General features: G+C 43.5%; 1 protein-coding gene across 1 annotated transcript in view; it reads left to right on the top strand.

Moving 5' to 3' along the window:
- Positions 1-20874, top strand: part of TESK2 (testis associated actin remodelling kinase 2) — a gene marked incomplete at both ends in the record, with an annotated part of 98320 nt that overhangs the window by 4036 nt on the left and 73410 nt on the right. Inside the window, one exon of the mRNA XM_080692190.1 lies at positions 15151-15272. Within this exon, the coding sequence (XP_080548316.1) occupies positions 15151-15272 (122 nt within the window). The remainder of the gene's footprint in view (positions 1-15150; positions 15273-20874) is intronic.

Below are 20874 nucleotides of genomic sequence, written 5' to 3'. Positions count from 1 at the left end.
AGGGGCTTTCTACCTCTGGGCTATACTCCCAGACCTATTTTATATTTTATTTGGAAACAGGGTCTCACTACATTGCTGAGAGTATCACTCAGTAGCTGAGGCTGGCTTTGAACAACTGTGCGATCCTCCTGTCTCAGCCTCCCCAGCGCTGAGATTACAAGTGTGCGCCATCATGCCTGTTTTTTATTTGAGAATTTAGATGCTGAGTTTCAAAATACTAGTGTTAGTGCAGTGGCTTTGGTGACCCAATTTTACCAAAATCTGATAATAATTTTTGTTTTTTCCAGTACTGGGGATGGAACCCAGGGGCATTCTACCTCCAAACTACACCTCCAGCCCTAGTTTTTATTCTTTATTTTAAAACAGGGTCTAGCTCATTTGTGGTGGGCCTCACTAAATAACTGAAGCTGGCCGCGAACCCGTGATCTTCCTGTTTTAGCCTTTCAAGTACTGGGATTAAAAGGTGGCGCACGCTTGTAATCCCCGTGCTTAGGAGGCGGAGACAGGATTGCGCAGGTTCGAAGCCAGCCTCGCTGGTTTAGGAGACCCTGTTTCCAAATAAAAAGGCATAAAAATAGGTCTGGGAGTGTAGCCTGGAGGTAGAAGGGTTTCCAGGAGCCCCAGTACCCCCCCCCAACAAAAATAGGTTTGAGAGTGTAGCCTGGAGGTAAAAGGGCATCTAGGAACCCCAGTACCACACACACACACACAAAAAGTGTGTGTTCCACCATGCCTGGCTAATTTTTTTGTTTGTTTGTTTTGTGGTACTGGGAATGGAACCCTTCTACCTCCGAGCTACACTCCCAGATCTATTTTTTTTTTTTTTTTTGGTGGTACTGGGGTTCCTGGAAGCCCTTCTACCTCTGGGCTGCACTCCCAGACCTATTTTATATTTTTATTTAGAAACAGGGTCTCCTATGCTAGTGGGCGCAGCTGTCTTCGAACCTGCGCAATCCTCCTGTTTCCGTGGGGGGATTACAAGCATGTGCCACCACGCCTGGCCTGAAATTGACTTTGAATTTAACGATCCTCCTTTTTCAGTCTTCCAAGTACTGGAATCACAGGAATGTACCACCAGACCCCCACTAATTGTGACTTCTAGACTGGAAATCTAATCCACTCAATAAGTAGTTAATTTTAAGCTGTGCATGGTATATCTCAGAGGTAGAATGCCCTGGGTTCAATCCCAGGTACCACACATACACACAAAAAAATTAATTTTGTGATTTGAGCTGGTCCTGCTGGCTCATGCTTGTGATCCCAGTACTTGGGAGGCTAAGCCAACCTCAACAATTTAGCAAGACTTTGAGCAATTTAGCAGGATCCTCTTTCAAAATAAAAAATAAAGTACGTAGGGCTGGGGTGTAGTTCAGAGATAGAATGCCTCTAGGTTCAATCCCCAGTACCACACCAAAAAACAAACAAAAACTATGATTCATTGCTTTGTGACAACTCATGCCGTTTTCTTTGTTAATTCTTTACTGTCAGCTGGTCAAGGGCTTATGCTTCCCCCTTTCTGTAAGAAGTTTCTTGGACCAGCCATTTAACAGACATATTTTGAGCAGTCAGTAACTGCTGAATGCCAGGAACTGTGGTAGAGAAGAGGTTCTCAACGTGGTGTCATACTACGATGCTAAGGGGGAATTGTTTTTGTCTCTTGCCCTCCCTCTGGTGCTGGGGATCCACACAGGGCCTCTGCGTGCTTAGCTCGGGCTCTCCACACCAGGCCCGATTCCATAGGCATGATTTGCCTATCGTTTGATATTTAAGACTGGAGCCAGGCAGAGTGGTGCACGCTTGTGACCCCGCACTTGGGAGGCTGAGGAGGACTGCAGGTTTGAGCCGGCTTTGACGATTTAGGGAGGCCCTCCGCGACTTAGTGAGGGCCTTTCTCCAAATAAGAAATAAATTTGGGCTGGGAGTTTAGCTCAGAGGTAGAATGCCTCTGGGTTCAGTCCTCACCACAAAAACAAAACAAAGCAAAACAAGAAACTTAGCTGAGCCAGGCATGGTGGCACACACTTGTAATCCCAGTACTTAAGGAGGCTGAGACAGGAGGATCGCAGGTTCATGGCCAGCCTCAGTAGTTTAGTGTAGCAAGACCCTGTTTTGAAATAAAAAATAAAATAGGACTGGGGGTGTACTCCAGAGGTAGAAAACCCTGTATTTTTTCTTTTGGTGCTGAGGATTGAACCCAGGAGCATTCTACCTCTGAGCTACACCCCAGTCCTTTTTATTTTTATTTTTTAATTTAAAATTAATTTAATTAAAAAATTAATTTAGTTTTTAATTTTTTTGGTGATGCTGGAATTGAACCCAGGGGCATTCTACCTACGAGCTACATGCCCAGTCCTATTTTTTTTATTATTTTGAAACAGGGTCTCACTAAGTTGTGGAAGGCCTCACTAAGTAGCTGAGGCTGGCCCTGAACCCAGATCCTCTTGTCTCAGCCTCCCAAGCACTGGGATTACAAGCATATGCCACCATGCCCAGCTTATTTTTTGTTTTGAAATAGAGTCTTGCTAAGAAGCCAAGCATGGTGGCGCACGCTTGTAATCCCAGCACTTGGGAGGCTAAGACAGGAGGATTGCACAGGTTCAAAGCCAACCTCAGCTACTTAGTGAGGCTCTCAGCAACTTAGTGAGACCCTGTTTCCAAATAAAGTATAAAATAGGTCTGGGAGTATAGCTTGAAGGTAGTATACATGGGAGGAATTATTATTCTGGAGGGAGGAAGAAATGAGTAAAGCAGTCTGTCCTTAGGCCAAAAGGCTGTATATAGCTAGGTAGACTAACAGTACATAGTATGTAAGTGCTATAATGAAAATGCTAAGGACAGAATGCCGAGAAAGCAGTGGAGTTATTCAAGTTTTCTTGAAGCAAAGTGGATTTTACTAGGGGAAGCAGTGTTTACTATATCTTAAATAACTGAAGGAATTTGGTAGGGATATTTGGGATGGGAAGGATTGAGGATTACATTAAATCAAGGAGATAACATGTCAGGGCGAGGAAGCATGAGAAAGCATGGTGGATGCAGAAAATAGAAAATAGTATGTAATAACATGTAGTGGCACATAATAGGGAAGACCGAGGACCATAGATAGGAAGTGCTTGACAAATTTAGTTTCACTAAGAAATTTGGACTTTATCCCTCAAGTACTAATGAACCGTGGAAGGCTTTTAGGATAAAGAGCAGCAAGATAACCTGCTCTATAGCCTTCTCAGTATCTAGGACTAGAACTGGGTGCAGTGGCACACACCATAATCCCAGTACTTGGGAGGCTGAGACAGGAAGACACAGATTTGAGACTAGTCTCATAAATTTATTTTAATTTTTTAATTTTTATTTTTTGTGGCATTGGGAATTGAACCCAGGGACAGTCTGCCTCTGAGCTACACCACCAGCCCTATTTATTTATTCTTTTTTTTTGGTGGTACTGGGGGTAGAACCCAGAGGCTTTCTACCTCCGGGCTATACTCCCAGACCTTTTTTATATTTTATTTGGAAACAGGGTCTCACTGAGTTGCTGAAAGCTTCACTGAGTAGCTGAGGCTGGCTTCGAACCCGTACGATCCTCCTGTCTCAGCCTCCCAAGCGCAGGTATTATAAGCATGCGCCACCACGCCTGGCTTTATTTATTTATTCTTTATTTTGAAACAGGGTCTCACTGAGTTGCAGAGGGCCACACTAAGTAGTAGCTGAGGCTGTCCGCAAATCGTGATCCTCTTGTCTCAGCCTCCCAAATGCTGGGATTACAGAATGTGCCACCATGCCTGGCTTTATTTTTATTTATTTTTGCGGTACTGGGGATGGAACCCAGGGCCAATCTACAGTTGAGCTACATCTCAGTGCTTTTTTGTAATTGTCAAGGCTGGACTCAATTTGTGATCCTCCTGCCTTAGCCTCCCGAGTAGCCTCCCAGTATTAGAATACCATCATGCTGGTAGACGCTGTGGTTTGCCCAGATTTCTAGTGGTTTAGTATTCTGTTTGATGATGTTTTTAAACTTTATTTGCTTGTTTTGGTATACTGCTGAAATTTCCTTAGATCCTTAGGGTTCTCAGACTTTGAGACGGATTAGAAGCTTCTGTTTCATAGTTTTTGCTTTCTTTAAGGTTGAATGTTATATTCTATTTCCGGCCCCTCCCACCTTAGAGCCTCATACATGCAAGGCAAGCATTCAACCACTGAGCTATACAACCAGTCCTTTATTAGTTGTTTATTCCTACTTGTTTGTTTGCTTAATTTATTTAAGGTACTAGGTATTGAATCCAGAAGCATTCTACCTCCAAGCTATTCCCCCACTCCTATTTTTTATTCTTTATTTTGAAACAAGGTCTCACTAAGTTGCAGAAGGCCTCACTAAGTAGCTGAGGCTGTCAGCAAACCATGATCTTCCTGTCTCAGCCTCCCAGATGCTGGGATTATACAAGTGTGAACCACCATGCCAGGTGTCACTAAATTGTTTTTTTTTTTTCCCCCCGGTACTGGGGATGGAACTTAAGGGGCACTGTACCTCTGAGCTACACCCCCAACTCTATTTTTTTAGTCTATGTATGTATGTATGTATGTATGTATGTATGTATTTATGGGTCTGGGGATAGAACCCAGGGGAATTCTACGTCCAAACTACATCCCTGCCCTAATTTTTTATTCTTTGTTTTGAAACAGGGTCTCACTAAGTTGCAGAGGGCCTTACTAAGTAGCTGAGGCTGTCCGCGAACTGCGATCCTCTGGACTCAGCCTCCTGAATGTTGGGATTACAAGCATGTGCCACCATGCTCAGCTGTCTTTTTATTTTAAAGCAGGGTCTCACTGAGTTGTGAAGGCCCTCCCTAAGTACCTGAGGCTGTCCATGAACTGCAGTCCTCTGGTCTCAGCCTCCCAAATCTTGGGATTATAAGTGTGCGCCATGACGCCCGGCTCATTCTTTATTTTTGAAATAGGATCTCACTAAGTTTTGGAGGGCCTCACTAAGTACCTGAGGCTGGCCATGAACCTGTGATCTTCCTGTCTTAACCTCCCAAGTACTGAGGTTACTGATGTGTGCCACCACACCTGGTTTTAATTATTTATTGGCGCTAAGGTTTAAACCCAGAGACCTTGTTTAAAAAACAAACATATATAGCTGGGCATGGTGGCGCACGCTTGTAATCCCTACTCTTGGGAGGCTGAGACAGGAGGATCAAAGCCAGCCTCAGCTACCTAGTGAGGCTCTCAGCAACGTATTGAGACCCTGTTTCCAAATAAAGTATAAAATAGGTTTGGGAGTATAGCACGGAGGTAGAAAGCCTCTGGGTTCCACCCCTAGTACCACCAAAAAAAAAAAAAAAAAAAAAAATATATATATATATATATATATATATCTGTTGTATAACCTGGAGGTAGAATAAATACACTTGGGTCTAATCCCCAGTACCAAAAAATAAAATATGGCTAGAGGTGTATCATTCAGAGTTAAAACATCTGCAGCCCCACCCCCCACTTTTTTTCAGTCAGTACTGGGGATGGAACTCAGGGTTATTCTACCTCCGAGTGACACCCCAGCCCTATTTTGTGTGTGTGTGTGTGGGGGGGGGTACTGGGATGGAACTTGGGAGCATTGTACTCCAAGCTGCAACACCAGCCTTACTTTTTTTTATTCTTTATTTTGAAACAGGGTTTCATTGAGTGCAAAGGGCCTCACTAAGTAGGTTTTTTTTTTTTTTTTTTGCGGGTCTGGGGATGGAACCCAGAGGCATTTGACCTCAGAGCTACACCCCCGGCCCTATTTTTTTTTTTTTATTCTTTATTTTGAAACCGGGTCTCACTGAGTTGCAGAGGGCCTCACTAAGTAGCTGAGGCTGTCCGAGAACCGCGATCCTCCAGGTCTCAGCCTCCCGAATGCTGGGATTACAGGCGTGCGCCACCACGCCCGGCTCACTAAGTAGTTGAAGCTGGCTGTAAACCATGATCTTAGCCAAATTCTGGGATTTCAAGGGTGTGCCACCACGCCTGGCTCCATTTTATATTTTGTTTTGAAATTATTTCATTAGGTTGCTGAGAGTCTCACTAGATTGCTGAGGCTATCTTCCAACCTGCAATTATTCTGTTTCGGCCTCCCAAATACAGGGAATACATGCATGTACCATTACTCCTGGCTCTGATACTTATCTTTTAAAAAATATAATATAGGAGCCGGGCGTGGTGGCGCACGCTTGTAATCCTCGTGCTTGGGAGGCTGAGACAGGAGGATCACACGGGTTTGAAGCCAGCCTCAGCTACTTAGTGAGGCTCTCAGCAATGTAGTGAGACCCTGTTTCCAAATAAAAATATAAATAGGTCTGGGAGTATAGCCTGGAGGTAGAAAGCCCCTGGGTTCCGCCCACAGCACCACCAAAAAAAAAAAAAAAAACAATAAAAAAGTATAATATAGGAACTGAGATGGTGGTACATGCCTATAATCCCAGTACTTGGGAGACTGAGACAGGTTCAAAGTCAGCCTCAGCAATTTAATAAGCTGCTCAGCAACTTAGTGAATCCTATTTCCAAATAAAAAATAAAATAGGGCTGAGGGTATAACCTGGAGGTTGAAGTCCCCTGGGTTCTACCCTCAGTACCCCCCACAAACACACACACATGCACACAGAATATTATATAGGAGTGATGAGATATACCTGTAATCCCAGTACTTGGGAGGCTGAGACACGATCTCAGGTTCAAGGCCAGTGTGCAGTAACTTAACAGGACCCTGTTTCAAAAATAAAGAGGCCTGGGAGTGTGGGTCAGAGATAAAACACCCCTGGGTTTTTTTTGTTGTTGTTGTTTTGTTTTTGTTTTTGTTTTTAGGTCTGGGGATAGAACACAGGGGCATTCGACCTCCAAGCTACACCCCCTGCCCTATTTTTTTTTTTTTTTATTCTTTAGTCTGGGGGTGGAATTCAGGGCATTCTACCTCCAGGCTACACCCCCTTCCCTAATTTTTTTTTTTAATTCTTTATTTTAAAATAGTCTCACTGATGGCCGGGCGTGGTGGCGCATGCTTGTAATCCGGTGCTTGGGAGGCAGGGACAGGAGGATCGCGCAGGTTCGAAGCCAGCTGCATGCGCTGGCTTAGGAGACCCTGTTTCCAAATAAAAATGTAAAAATAAGTCTGGGAGTGGTAGCCCAGAGCTAGAGGGCTTCCAGGAACCCAGTACCAAAAAAATAAAAATTAAAATAAAAATTTAAAAAATTTAAAAAATTAAAAAGTAAAAAAAAAAAGGTAAAAATAGGTCTGGGAGTGTTGCCCAGAGGTATAAGGGCTTCCAGGAACCCCAGTACCACCAAAAAAAAAAAAAAAATAGTCTCACTGAGTTACAAAGGGCCTCACTAAGGAGTTGAGGCTGTCCATGAACCGCGATCCTCCATTCTCAGTCTCCCAAATGCTGGCATTACAAGCGTGTACCACCACACCCGGCTAACACTTCTGGTTTTAATTCCCACTAACACACACACACACACACACACACACACACACACACACACACACACACAGTAAACTAGTTTATTGAAAAAAGAAGGAAGCCAAACATGGTGGTGCATGCTTGTAATCCCAGCATTTGAGAGGCTGAGACGGGAAGATCACAGTTTGCAGATAAAAATTAGGGCTGGGGGTGCAGCTCAGAAGTAGAATGCCCCTGGCTTCCATCCCCAGACCTGCAAAAAAGAAGAAGAAGAAGAAGAAGAAGAAGAAGAAGAAGAAGAAGAAGAAGAAGAAGAAGAAGAGGAGGAGGAGGAGGAGGAGGAGGAGGAGGAGGAGGAGGAGGAGGAGGGGGAGGGGGAGGGGGAGGGGGAGGGGGAGGGGGAGGAGGAGAAGGAGGGGGAGGGGGAGGGGGAGGAGGAGGAAGAAGAAGGAGTGCTAGGTGGGATGGCACACGCTTGTAATTCTAGTACTTGGGAGGCTGAGACAGGAGAATCACAGGTTGGTGGCCAGCCTCAGTTACTTAGTGAGGCCCTCTGCAACTTAGTGTGACCCTGTTTCAAAATAAAGTATAAAAACTCAGGCTGGAGCCAGGCATAGTGGCTCATGTTTGCAATCTCAGCATTTGGGAGATTGCAGTTCACGGACAGCCTCAACTACATAGGCCCTTTGCAACTCAGTGAGACCCTATTTCAAAATAAAGAATAAAAAATAGAACTGAAGAATGACCCTGGGTTCCATCCCCACTACTGTAAACAAACAAACAAACAAACAAAAACAAAAAAACTCAGGCTGGGGGTGTATCTCAGAGGAAGAATGCCCCTGGGTTCAACTCCTAGTACTGCAGAGAAGAAAAAAGAAAAAAGAAAGATAGAAACCATAAATAATTTCTAGGGAGTATCTAAGTAGGCTTTGAGAAAATGGACTAGTTGAGTGTGGACTTGAAAAATAGTAGAATTTGGGGGCAGAACTAGAGGAAAGGAGGGAAAATTTTATGTGGATGAAATACAAAATAACTAAACTCAATATCTTATCACCTTAAGGAAGTGGGCTTTTTTCTGTTTAGTTTAAAACACTGATTGCTTATCCCTACATCTTACACCTACCTTCCTTCTTTTCTTTTCTTTTCTTTCTTTCTTTTCTTTCTTTTCTTAGTGGTACTGAGTGTTGACCCCCAGGGCGTTCCCCCTTTAAGCTACACCCCCAGCCCTATTTTATTTTTTACTTTGAATAGGGTCTCACTATATTGTAGAGGGCCTTGCTAAATTGCTGAGGCTGGCTGTGAACACGTGATCTTTCTTTCTCCGCCTCCCAAATATTGGGATTACAGGTGCCTGCCACCACACCTGGTTTATGCATGTGTGTGGCACTAGGGACTGAACCCAGGGGCATTCTGCCTGTGAGCTACACCCCCAGCATTTTTTATTTTATATTTTGAAACAGGACTTGCTAAACTGCTAATGCTTGCCTCCAAACTGTGGTCCTTCTGTCTCAACCTCCCAGGTTACACCTCCTGGGATTACAGGCCACTGCACCCACCAAACTTTCTTTCTTAGCTGGGCGTGGTGGCGCATGCTTGTATCCCAGCATTCGGGAGGCTGAGACCAGAGGATCGCAGTTCATGGACAGCCTCAGCTACTTAGTGAGACCCTCTGCAACTCAGTGAGACCTGGTTTCAAAATAAAGAATAAAAAATAGGGCAGGGGTATAGCTTGGAGGTCGAATGCCCCTGGGTTCCATCCCCAGACCTGCAAACAAAACAAAACAAAACAAAACAAAACAAAACAACCCCCCCCCCCACACACACACAAGAAAACACAAAAAAACCTTTCTTTCTTTTGGCGTGTTGGGGTACTGGGGATTGAACCCAGGGCATTCTACTTTTGAGTTACATCTCTAGCCCTTTTTTACTTTTTATTCCAAAACAGGGTCTTACTATGTTGCTGAAAGTTTCACCAACTTGTTGAGGCTGATCTCAAACCTGCGATGCTCCTTTCTCAGCCTCTCAAGTACTGGGATTACAGGTACATGCCACCTTGCCTGGCCACACTTTCTTAAAAGTGAACATTTTATTAAAACTCAGAGTGATATTTTCAGATTATGAATAAAGGTGATTTTCAGCTGGAGAACCCTTATTCAAACACAGATGTCTTCTGTAAATAGAGCTGGAAAAATACTGTCAGTCAGATCTTTGTATATAAATGTTTCTTTTAACTTATCCATGCAAGATCTGAAAAGGGAAGCCACTTCTCTTTCATCAATCACGAGGTACCTGACAACAGAATCATTGATGCACTGAGAAGAGAGTTCCAGATCTCACAGAGTGATCTAGGAGGGAGAGACTGCCAGTGTCTGCTTGGGTTTTTTCCTCTTTTCTTTTGCAGTGCTAAGGATCGATCCCAATGTCTCCCGTGGTTGCTTGCTAGACCACTTCTCTGCAGCTAAGCCACAACCCCAGCCCCTGCCTCAGTTTTTCTGGTCAGAGCTCCTGTGGCTCTGTTTGGTCCCTCTTGTGGTGTGGCCTCTCTGCAGCATTGTTGCTTTAAGTTCTAAGATAAGTTGTGATGTCTGTGCTGTATTAATTGATATACTAAGCTGGGCATGGTGACACATGCCTGTAATCCTAGTACTTGGGAGGCTGAGACAGGAGGATCACAGGTTCGTGGTCAACTTCAGCAATTTTTGTCCACAACTTAGTGATACCCTGTTTCAAAATAAAGAATAAGTAGGGCGTGGTGGCGCACGCTTGTAATCCCTGCGCTTGGGAGGCTGAGACAGGAGGATCACACGGGTTCAAAGCTAGCCTCAGCTACTTAATGAGGCTCTCAGCAACTTAGTGAGACCCTGTTTCCAAATAAAATATAAAATAGGTCTGGGAGTATAGCCCAGAGGTAGAAAGCCCCTGGGTTCCACCCCAGTACCACCACCACACACACAAAAAAAAGAATAAAATAGGTCTGGGAGTGTAGCAAAGAAGTAGAATGTAACACACACACACACATAATAATAATAATAATAATAATAATAATAATAATAATAATAAATAATAGATATACTAAACTTCTGGGTCTAGCTGGGTGTGGTGGCATATGCCCATAATCCCAGTACTTGGGAGGCTGAGACAGGAGGATCTCAGGTTTGAGGACAACCTCAGCAACATACTGAGACATCAGTTTAGCGAGACCTTGTTTCAAAATAAAAGGCTGGGGATATAGCTCAGAGATAAAATGCCCCTGGGTTCAATCCCTAGTACTACAAAATAAAATTATTAGCCAGGCGTGGTGGCGCACGATTGTAATACCTGCTCTTGGGAGACTGAGACAGGAGGATTGCACAGGTTCGAAGCCAGCCTCAGCTACTTCGTGAGGCTCTCAGCAACTTAGTGAGACCCTGTTTCCAAATAAAATATAGAAAAGGTCTGGGAGTATAGCCCGGAAGTAGAAAGCTTCTGGGTTCCACCCCCAGTACCACCAAAAAAAAAAAATTATTAATTCATACATCCATAAATAAATAAATACATAAATGCATAAAATACAACTGGGGGTTTAGCTTAGAGGTAGACTGCCCCTAGGTTCAATCCCTAATAAAACAAAAAACTTCTAGGCAATTTTCATTAAAGTTACTTGAGGTTAAAGAGTTAAGTAGATTGTTGTATTTTCTCCTAGAATTCCTACTTGGTTAAGTAAAATTATAACAAACTGAGCTGGGTGTGATGGTGCACACTTGTAATCCCAGCATTTGGGTGGCTGAGACTGGAGGATCACAGTTCGTGTACAGCCTCAGCTACTTAGGGAGGCCCTTTGCAACTCACTAAGACCCTGTTTCAAAGTAAAGAATAAGCCGGGCGTGGTGGCGCACGATTGTAATCCCCGTTCTTGGGAGGCGGAGACAGGAGGATCGTGCAGGTTCGAAGTCAGCCGCGCTGGCTTAGACCCTGTTTCCAAATTTAAAAAAAAGATATAAAATAGGTCTGGGAGTGTAGCCCCGAGGTAGAAGGGCTTCCAGGAACCCCAGTACCACCAAAAAAAAAAAAAAAAAAAAAAAAAAAAGAATAAAGCTGGACCTGGTGGTTGCACCCTTGTTATCCCAGCACTCAGGAGGCTGAGATCAGAGGATCGTGGTTCGCAGACAGCCTCAGTACTTAGTGAGGCCCTCTGCAACTTAGTGAGACCCTGTTTCAAAATAAAGAATAAAAAAATAGGGCAGGGAAGCCGGGCATCCCTGCGCTTGGGAGGCAGAGACAGGAGGATCGTACAGGTTTGAAGCCAGCCGTGCTGGCTTAAGAAACCCTGTTTCCAAAAAAAAAGTATAAAAATGGGTCTGGGAGTGTAACCCGGAGATAGAAGGGCTTCTAGGAACCCCAGTACCACCCCAAAATAAAAAATAAATAAATAAATAAATAAGGCAGGGGATGTAGCTCTAAGGTCGAATGCCCCTGGGTTCTATCCCCAGACCTGATAATAATAATAATAATTTTTTTTTTTTTGTGGGTCTGGGGGTGGAACCCAGGGGCATTTGACCTCCGAGCTACACCCCCTGCCCTATTTTTTATTCTTTAATTTGAAACTGGGTCTCACTGAGTTGCGGAGGGCCTCACTAAGTAGCTGAGGCTGTCCCTGAACCGCGATCCTCTGGTCTCAGCCTCCCGAATGCTGGGATTACAAGCGTGCGCCACCACGCCCGGCTTTAATAATAATAATAATAATAATATAATAATAATAATAATAATAATAATAATAATAATAGGGCTGGGAGTGTTGCTTGAAGGCAGAATCCCCACCCCCGGTTCCATCTCTAGTACTGCAATAATGATGATGATGATGACGACGACGACTCATGTGGCCCATGTTTGTTATATCTAATGTGTGTTTGATTGTAAGGAGTTTTGGATTGAATTGCTGCAGTATGCCAGGCATGGTGACACGTACCTTTACTCTCAATACTTGGGAGGCTGAGATAAGGAGGATCTCAGGTTCCAGGACAACTTTGCAAGTAGTGAGACTCTCATCAACCTAGTGAGACCTGTTTCAAAATAAAAATAGGGCTGAGGATATAGCTTGGAGGTAGAAAGCCCCTGGGTTTATTCCCCAGTATCTACACACACAAAATAAAAATAAATAAAAGAATTACTGCACTATTAGCTGTGACTTGAACTCAGAACCTTTTGTATGCCAGGCAAGCACTTTACCACTGAGCTATACCCCTGGTCCATGCTTTTATTTTACAGATATATTTTGATGGTATGTAGAAAAGATTATAATTATGTAAACTTAGTGTCTCTCTCCAATCTCTCAATCTCTCTCTCGCTCTCTCGCTATCTCGCTCTCTCACTCTCCCTCTCTCTCCCTCCCCCCCATACTGGGGATGGAATCCAGGGGCATTCTACCTCTGGGCTACACCCTCAGCCTGATTTTATTATTATTTTCTTTATTTTTTTGTGGTACCCATGATTGAACCCAGGGACATTTTGCCTTCAAGTTACACCCCCATCCCTATTTTTTGCTCTCTATTTTACTTTTTTGTGATGCTGGTGATTGAACCCATGGGTATTCTACCTCTGAGCTCCATCCCCAGCCCTTTTTTTTTTTTTTTTTTTTTTGGGTGGTACTGGAGGTGGAACCCAGGGGCTTTTCTACCTCCAGGCTACATTTCCAGACCTGTTTTATACTTTATTTGGAAACAGGGTCTCACCAAGTTGCTGAGAGCCTCATTAAGTAGCTGAGGCTGGCTTTGAACTGGTGTGATCCTCCTGTCTCAGATTCCCAAGTGCTGGGATTACAAGCATGCACCACCATGCCTGGCCCCAGCCCTATTTTTTATTCTTTATTTTGAAACACAGTATTATGGAGGGCCTCACTAACTAGCTGAGGCTGTTCCTGAAGCCTCCAAGTATTGGTATTACAAGCATGCACCACAAAGCCTGGTTCATTCTTTAAGCAGGGTCTCACTAAGTTGCAACAGACCTCACTAAGTAGCTGAGCCTGTCTGCAAACCTGTGATCTTCCTGTCTCAGCTTTCCAAGTCCTGGGATTACAAGTGTGAGCCACCATGCCCGGCTAAATTTAGTATGTTATAAAGATAGTCTTAAATTGGGTTTGATGGCACACTCTTGTAATTCCAGTACTTGAGAGGCTGAGACAGGAGGATCAAAAGTTCAAGAAGAGCCTCAGCAACTTAGGCTCTAAGTAATTTAGCGGGACCTTGTTTCAAAACAAAAAACTAAAAAAAGGGCTGAGGATATAGCTCTGAGGTGGTAAGTATTATATAAGGCTCAGCTAGATGTAGTGGTACAGGTGTGTAATCCCAGTACTTGGGAGGCTGAGTCAGGAGGATTGCAGGTTCAAGTACAGCCTCAGCAATCTAGTGAGACTCTCAACAACCTAGTGAGATAATTTCTTTCTTTCTTTTTTTTTTTTTTTAAGATTTAAAGAAGTTTATTAGAAAGATAGAAATACAGCCCCATGCCAAAATGGCATAGAAGGGGTGACTCAAAATGAATACACCCTAGTGAGATAATTTCTTTTTTTCTTTTTTTTTTTTTGCGGGTCTGGGGATGGAACCCAGGAGCATTCAACCTCCGAGCTACATCCCCTGTCCTATTTTTTTTTTTTTTTTGAAACTGGGTCTCACTGAGTTACATCACTTAGTAGCTGAGGCTGTCTGCAAACCGCGATCCTCCGGTCTCAGCCTCCCAAATGCTGGGATTACAAGCATGCGCCACCACGCCCGGCTCTCCTAGTGAGATAATTTCTAAACAGAAAATAAAATGTGTTGGTGGTGTTCTACCTCTTAATGACATATACCTCTAGTCCCATTTTATTTTATTTTTTGGTACTGGGGATTGGACCCAGGAACATTCTACCTTTAGTTTACACACCATGTATATATTTTGTATATATTTTGTATATATTTTTAATTTTTTAATGTATATATTTTTAATTTGTTTTTCAGTACTGGTGATGGAACCCAGAGGTATTCTACCTCCGAGCAACACCCCCAGCCCTATTTTTTATTCTTCATTTTGAAGCAGGGTCTCACTGAGTTGCAAAGGGCATCACTAAGTACCTGAGTTTGTCCATAAACCGGGATCTCCTATCTCAGCCTCCCAAGTATTGGGATTACAAGCATGGCCACCAGACCTAGTTTATATCTTTTTTATTTTGAAACAAAGTCTCACTAAGTTACTGTGTGGCCTCCAATCTTTCATCTTCCTGCCCTGCCTCAGCCTTCCAAACTGGATTACAGCATGTGGCACTATGCCCGGTTTAATAAGTCTTTTTTTTTTTTTTTTAGTGGTACTGGGGATGGAACCCAGGTGCATTCTACCTCCAAGCTACACACCCAGCCCTATTTTTTTTATTCTTTATTTTGAAACAGGGTCTCATTGAGTTGCAAAGGGCCTCACTAAGTAGCAGCGGCTGTCTGCCAACCATGGTCCTCCTGTCTTAGCCTGAATGCTGGGATTACAAGCGTGTACCACCATGCTCAGCTATTAACAGTCTTTTTAACAGCACAATATGGAACAGGTTTGATCCTGGATGGAATAAATTAATTTTCTTTAATGAAAGCGAGACTCTAAGATAATTAGATATATTTATTTTATCTAACTTGGTACTGAAGTGTCTTGGCATGTTCTACGTGTGGAGACTTTTACATCATGTGCAGCTGTTTCCCTTGACTGTCTTTTCTGATCCTATTTAATCTCTTAGGTGTGCCACCGAGCTTCTGGTCAGGTGATGGCTCTTAAGATGAACACATTAAGCAGTAACCGAGCAAATATGCTGAAAGAAGTACAGCTCATGAATAGACTCTCCCACCCCAACATCCTCAGGTAATGGCTTTCCTCCTCTGGGCGCTCGTGAGAAAGGGGGCGCCTTATTGCTGGCTCCTTGCAGTGTGGTCCACAGCTAAGAGGACACCCAGCTTTATCTCCTGGATCTTTTTGCTGGGGTTTAGCTGTGTGCTCCGTCTTTTTCTCCCCACTGTTTTAATTTCCTGGGGCTTAGCTGCCTTTAAGAAGGCAACTTCCTCTGCCTCACACTTTATTCTCATTAGAGCATTAGTAGCAGCTCATTAGGACAATTGGTTAACAAATTACCAAGGAGAAAAGACAGGTCTTTATGTGGTTCTTTAATTTTTCTAATTGCTTTGTGAGGAATTGTCATTAAATCTGTGAATGAAAATGAAAGCAAAATTATGCCCTCAAGCTATCTACCCTAAACTTTTTTTTTTTTTTTTTTGCGTAATGGGGATAGAGCCCAGGGGCATTCTACCTCTGAGCTACACCCCCCAGCCCTAGTTTTTTTTCTTTATTTTGAAACAGGGCCTCACTGAGTTGCAAAGGGCCTCACTGGCTAGCTGAGGCTGTCAGTCAACTGCGGTTCTCCTGTCTGCCTCTCGAATGCTGGGATTACGAGCGTGCACCACCATGCCCAGCTCTACCCTAAAGTTTTTAAATCTCATCTGAGGAGAAGACAGTTTGCCTTTGAGAATTACTTTTACATATAATAAAGTTATATAATTATAACGTGTGTGTGTGTGTGTGTGTGTGTGTGTGTGTGTGTGTGTGTGTGTGGTGTGTTTGGTACTGGGGAGGCAACCCCGAGGGCATTCTGTCTCTGTGCTAAACTCCCAGCTATCTCCCTCCCCCCTGTATATATATATTGTGTGTGTGAGTGTGTGTGTGTGTGTGTGTGTGTGTGTGTGTGTGTATGTTACCAGGGATTGAACCTAGGGGCATTTTACTTCTGATCTATAACCCTAGCCCTATTTTATTTTATTTGTTTATTTTTGTGGTTCTGTGGATTGAATCCAGGAGCATTATACCTCTGAGAATTTTGCTACATGCCGAGGCTGTCCTCAAACCTGCGATCCTCCTGTCTCCTCCTCCCATGTACTAGGATTGATTATAGGCATGTACCACCATGCCTGGCTCCTATTTTATTTTTCATTTTGAAATAGGATATCACTAAATTATAGAGAGCCTCACTAAGTTGCTGAGGCTGGCCAGAACCTGTGATCCTCCTATGTCAGTCTCCTAAGTACTGGGATTACAAGTTTGTGCCACCAAGTCTGGCTTTTACTTACTCTTTTGAAACAGGATCCTGCTATGTTGGCTGAGGGTCTCAGTAAATTACTGAGACTGGCCTAAAACCTGCAATCCTCCTGTTTCTGCCTCCCAAGAACTAGGATTACAGGTGCGTGCCGCCATGCCTGTCTTTTTTGTTTCATTAATTAATTAATGCATTTTTTTTGTACTAGGGATGAAAGCCAGGGGCATTCTACCTGGCCCTTATGTTTTGGTTTTGAAATAAGGTCTTGCTAGGTCACTGAGAGTCTCACTACTTTGCTGAGGCTGTCTTCAAACCTGCAATCCTCCTGTCTCGGCCGTTCAAGTACTGGGATCACAGGTGTGTGTCACCTGGCTCAGCTGCTTTATTTTATTTAAATTTAAATTGCCACGTGAAATAGTGACCTGCTATGTTGGACATTGCTGGGCTAGAGTCCATTTGTATCTTTGCCCTTGTTTTGCTAGACATATATGTGTTCCAGCCTACAACTATGTAATATTGGAGTGAAACCAGTGTTCTGATGTCTCCTTGATGTACTTTTTAGCTTATCTCTTTTCTGGTTGGGAATAGGGGTGATCCCCACCCCTACTTCCTTTAAATTACAAAAAATAACATTCTTTGTTCTCAGCCGAATATTCTAATATTTAAAAGATAGGGTTAACTGTATCTTGCTGGTAATGATAAGCCAACAGATGGGACAGTGTATACAGAGCCTTTGACACAGGAACTGTCACGCTCAAGTATAATATATAAGCTAGTCATGGTGGCGCACGCTTGTAATCCCAGCATATGGAAGGCTGAGACAGGAAGATCGTGGTTCTCAGACAGCCTCAGCTACTTTAGTGAGGTCCTTTGCAAATCAGTGGGACCCTGTTTCAAAAGAAAAAATAGGGATGGGGTGTTGCTCAGAGGCAGAATGCCCCTGGGTTCCATCCCAGTACCTCAAAAAAATTATAATTACTGCTAACCACATGCCCTCTGATGTTGACCATATTTGTTCTGCGTAGGCCATCTGTCTCAAATATACAGTGGTTCAAATGCCTAGAAACAGATTACTTTTTATAATTTTTTTATAGATTTCATGTATTTTTGTCTTTGCTTTCATTATATATTTCCAACACAACAAAGGAAATTCCTGTAACCAATAACATAGAGCAAACAAGATGCTCTTGGCTTTTGTTGCTCAGAGGAATATTAAAGTTCTTAGAACTTTAGCTGGGCGTGGTGGCGCACACTTGTAATCCCAGCCTTCGGGAGGCTGAGACAGGAAGATCTGGGTTTGCAGACAGCCTCAGCTACTTAGTGAGGCCCTTTGCAACTCAGTGAGATCCTGTTTCAAAACAAGGAATAAAAAAAAAAAAAAATAGGGCTGAGGGTGTAGCTCAGAGGCAGAATGCCCCTGGGTCCCATCCCCAGTACCACAAAAAAATCAAACAAACAAACCTCTTAGAATTTGTATTTTCTAAATGCTTTCAAGTTGTTTTAGCAATTTAATACTTTACTTACAATTAAATTTTGTCTTGCTATTTGCTAATATATCTCTTAGTCTGCTTTCAAGCTGGAAATACTATAAGCTCTCTTTTGCTTAGAGAAGATTATAAACCAGAGTTTTTCCTTAAGTAGAGGTAGTTAGATCTAAATTGAGAAGAATCACGCCGGCATGGAGGCGCACGCTTGTAATCCCCACTCTTGGGAGGCGGAGACAGGAGAATCCCGCAGGTTCGAACCCAGCCGCGCTGGCTTAAGAGACCCTGTTTCCAAATAAAAATATAAAAATAGGTCCGGGAATGTAGCCCGGAGTTAGAAGGGCTTCCAGGAATCCCAGTACCACACACACACACAAATAATAAAAAAATAAAAAATAAAATAAATAAAAAATAAAATAAATTGAGAAGAACCTATTTTCTGGAGTGCTGCAACTTTTCACAGAGGAGCCTTCTCAACACCAGTCCTGGAGGAGGCTGCTGAGCACAGGAGGCCTCAGTTCCTCTGTGGTTTCATCTAGCCAGAGGGACTCATACACACACACACACACACACACACACACACACACACACACACAAGGAATTGAATCCAGGGGCATTCTACCTCTGAGCTGCACCTCCAGCTCTATTTTTTATTCTTTATTTGGAAACAGGGTCTCACTGAGTTGCTGAGGGCCTCACTAAATTGCCAAGGTTTGTTTTGAATCTCAGCCTCCCAGGTACTAGGATTGTCATTGGCTGTGCCACCACACCCAGCCCTTTTCCTTTTTAACTCCCACCCTCCAAAAGTTTCTATTTGGAATGAGCAAGAATAGTCCTGGTAAGTCATGGAGGCAGTAGGTGTCTACATTTTGTATGTTTTGTGTGTTAAGTGTATTTTTTATACATTGGTATAGTTTAGATTTTTTTATCAGTTGCTCTAAATTATCAATTAAAAAAAAAAAAAGCGAGCCGGGCATGGTGGCACACACTTATAATCCCAGCATTTGGGAAGCTGAGACAGAAGGATCCCGGTTTGCAGACTTAGTGAGGTCCTCTGAAACTCAGACGCTGTTTCAAAATAAAGAATAAAATATTGGGCAGGGGGTATGGCTCGGAGGTCAAATGCCTCTGGGTTCTATCCCCAGACCTGCAAAACAAAACAAAACAAAAACAACAACAACAACAACAACAAAAAAAAAACTAAACAACAACAACAAAAAAAACGCTAGGCATGGTGGCACACCTTTGTAATCCCAGCAATCGGGAGGCTGAGACTGGAGGATCACGGTTCGTGGACATCCTTAGCTACATAGTGAGGCCTTTTGCAACTCAGTGAGACCCGTTTCAAAATAAAGAATCAAAAATAGGGCAGGGGGTGTAGCTCAGAGGTCAAATGCCCCTGGGTTCCATCTCCAGACCCGCAAACGACATCACCAACAAAGCCAGGCGTGGTGGCGCACGCTTGTAATCCCAGTACTTGGGAGGCTGAGACAGAAGGGTCGCGTAGGTTTAAAGCCAGCCTCAGCTACTGAGTGAGGCTCTCAGCAACTTAGTGAGACCCTTTTTCCAAATAAAATATTTTAAAAATAGGTCTGGGAGTGTAGCAGTAGGTAGAGGGCCCCTGGGTTTCATCACCAGTACCCCCCCCCAATACACACACAGAAGAAAAAAACAAACAAACAGGGACACTAAAGTACTTTGTTGAGTGCAGGGATTATTGGGTCTCTTGTGAGCCAGGTTGTTTACCAGGAAGCCTTGTGCTCAAGATCTGCAACCTGATTCCATGCCCTGCTCACCTCCTCTCCCCAGCGGCCTTTCTGAGGACCTGCACCAGGGTTTGTTCTCATACTCCTTTGTTATTTTTCATGCCATGAGAAATTTAATATATCTTTTAGAATCATCATTCACATTCTCCTGCTGACTTTTATTAGGCCATATTTTGATTTAATTTTGTTGAAATTGTTTCAGTTCAGGCCAGGAGTGGTGGCGCATACTGGTAATCTCAGCATTTGGGAGGCTGAGACCAGAGGATGATGGTTTGAGGACAGCCTCAGCTACTCAGTGAGGCCCTCTGCAACGCAGTAAGACCCTGTTTCAAAATAAAGAATAAAAAATAGGGCTGGGGGTGTAGCTCGGAGGTCGAATGCCCCTGGGTTTGATCCCTAGCAGCAAAAAGGAAAATAAATGAATAAATAAATAGAAAGACTAGCATCAGTGAGTAACATGAGAGTATGGCAGGATATTTTTCTAGTCTTAGTTATTAAGTTAATCATCTTATCTGGGCATGGTAGTACATGCCTATAATCTCAGTTCTTGGGAGGCTGAGACAGGAGGATCACACACAGGTTTGAGGCTGGCCTCAGCAACTTAGCAAGACTCCATGTCAAAATAAAAAATAAGAGCTGGGGCGTGGTGACGTGTGCTTGTAATCCCAGCATTCCGGAGGCTGAGACAGGAGGATCGCAGTTGGGGGACAGCCTCAGGGACAGCCTCAGCTACTTAGTGAGGCCATTTGCAACTCGGTGAGACCCTGTTGCAAAATAAATAATAGAAAATAGGGCTGTGGCCATGCGTGGTGGCGCACGCTTGTAATCCCCACGCTTGGGAGGCGGAGACAGGAGGATCGCACAGGTTCGAAGCCAGCCCTGTTGGCTTCAGAGACTCTGTTTCCAAATAAAATATAAATTAGGTCTGGGAGTGGAGCCTGGAGGTAGAAGGGTTCCATCCCCACTACCACCAAAAAGGAAAAAAAAAGAAAGAAAATAGGGCTGTGGGTGTAGCTTGGGTGTAGCTTAGAGGTAGAATGCTCTTGGGTTCCATCCCTAGTACTGCAAAATAAATAAATACATGAATAAATAAATAAATAGGCTAAGATTGTATCTCAGAGGTTGAATGC

Source organism: Muscardinus avellanarius (genome assembly GCF_963383645.1).
Source record: "Muscardinus avellanarius genome assembly, chromosome: 3".
NCBI classification, from domain to species: domain Eukaryota; kingdom Metazoa; phylum Chordata; class Mammalia; order Rodentia; family Gliridae; genus Muscardinus; species Muscardinus avellanarius.
Note: the sequence above shows the minus strand (reverse complement) of the source record. Positions and strands in the feature narration are given on the sequence as shown.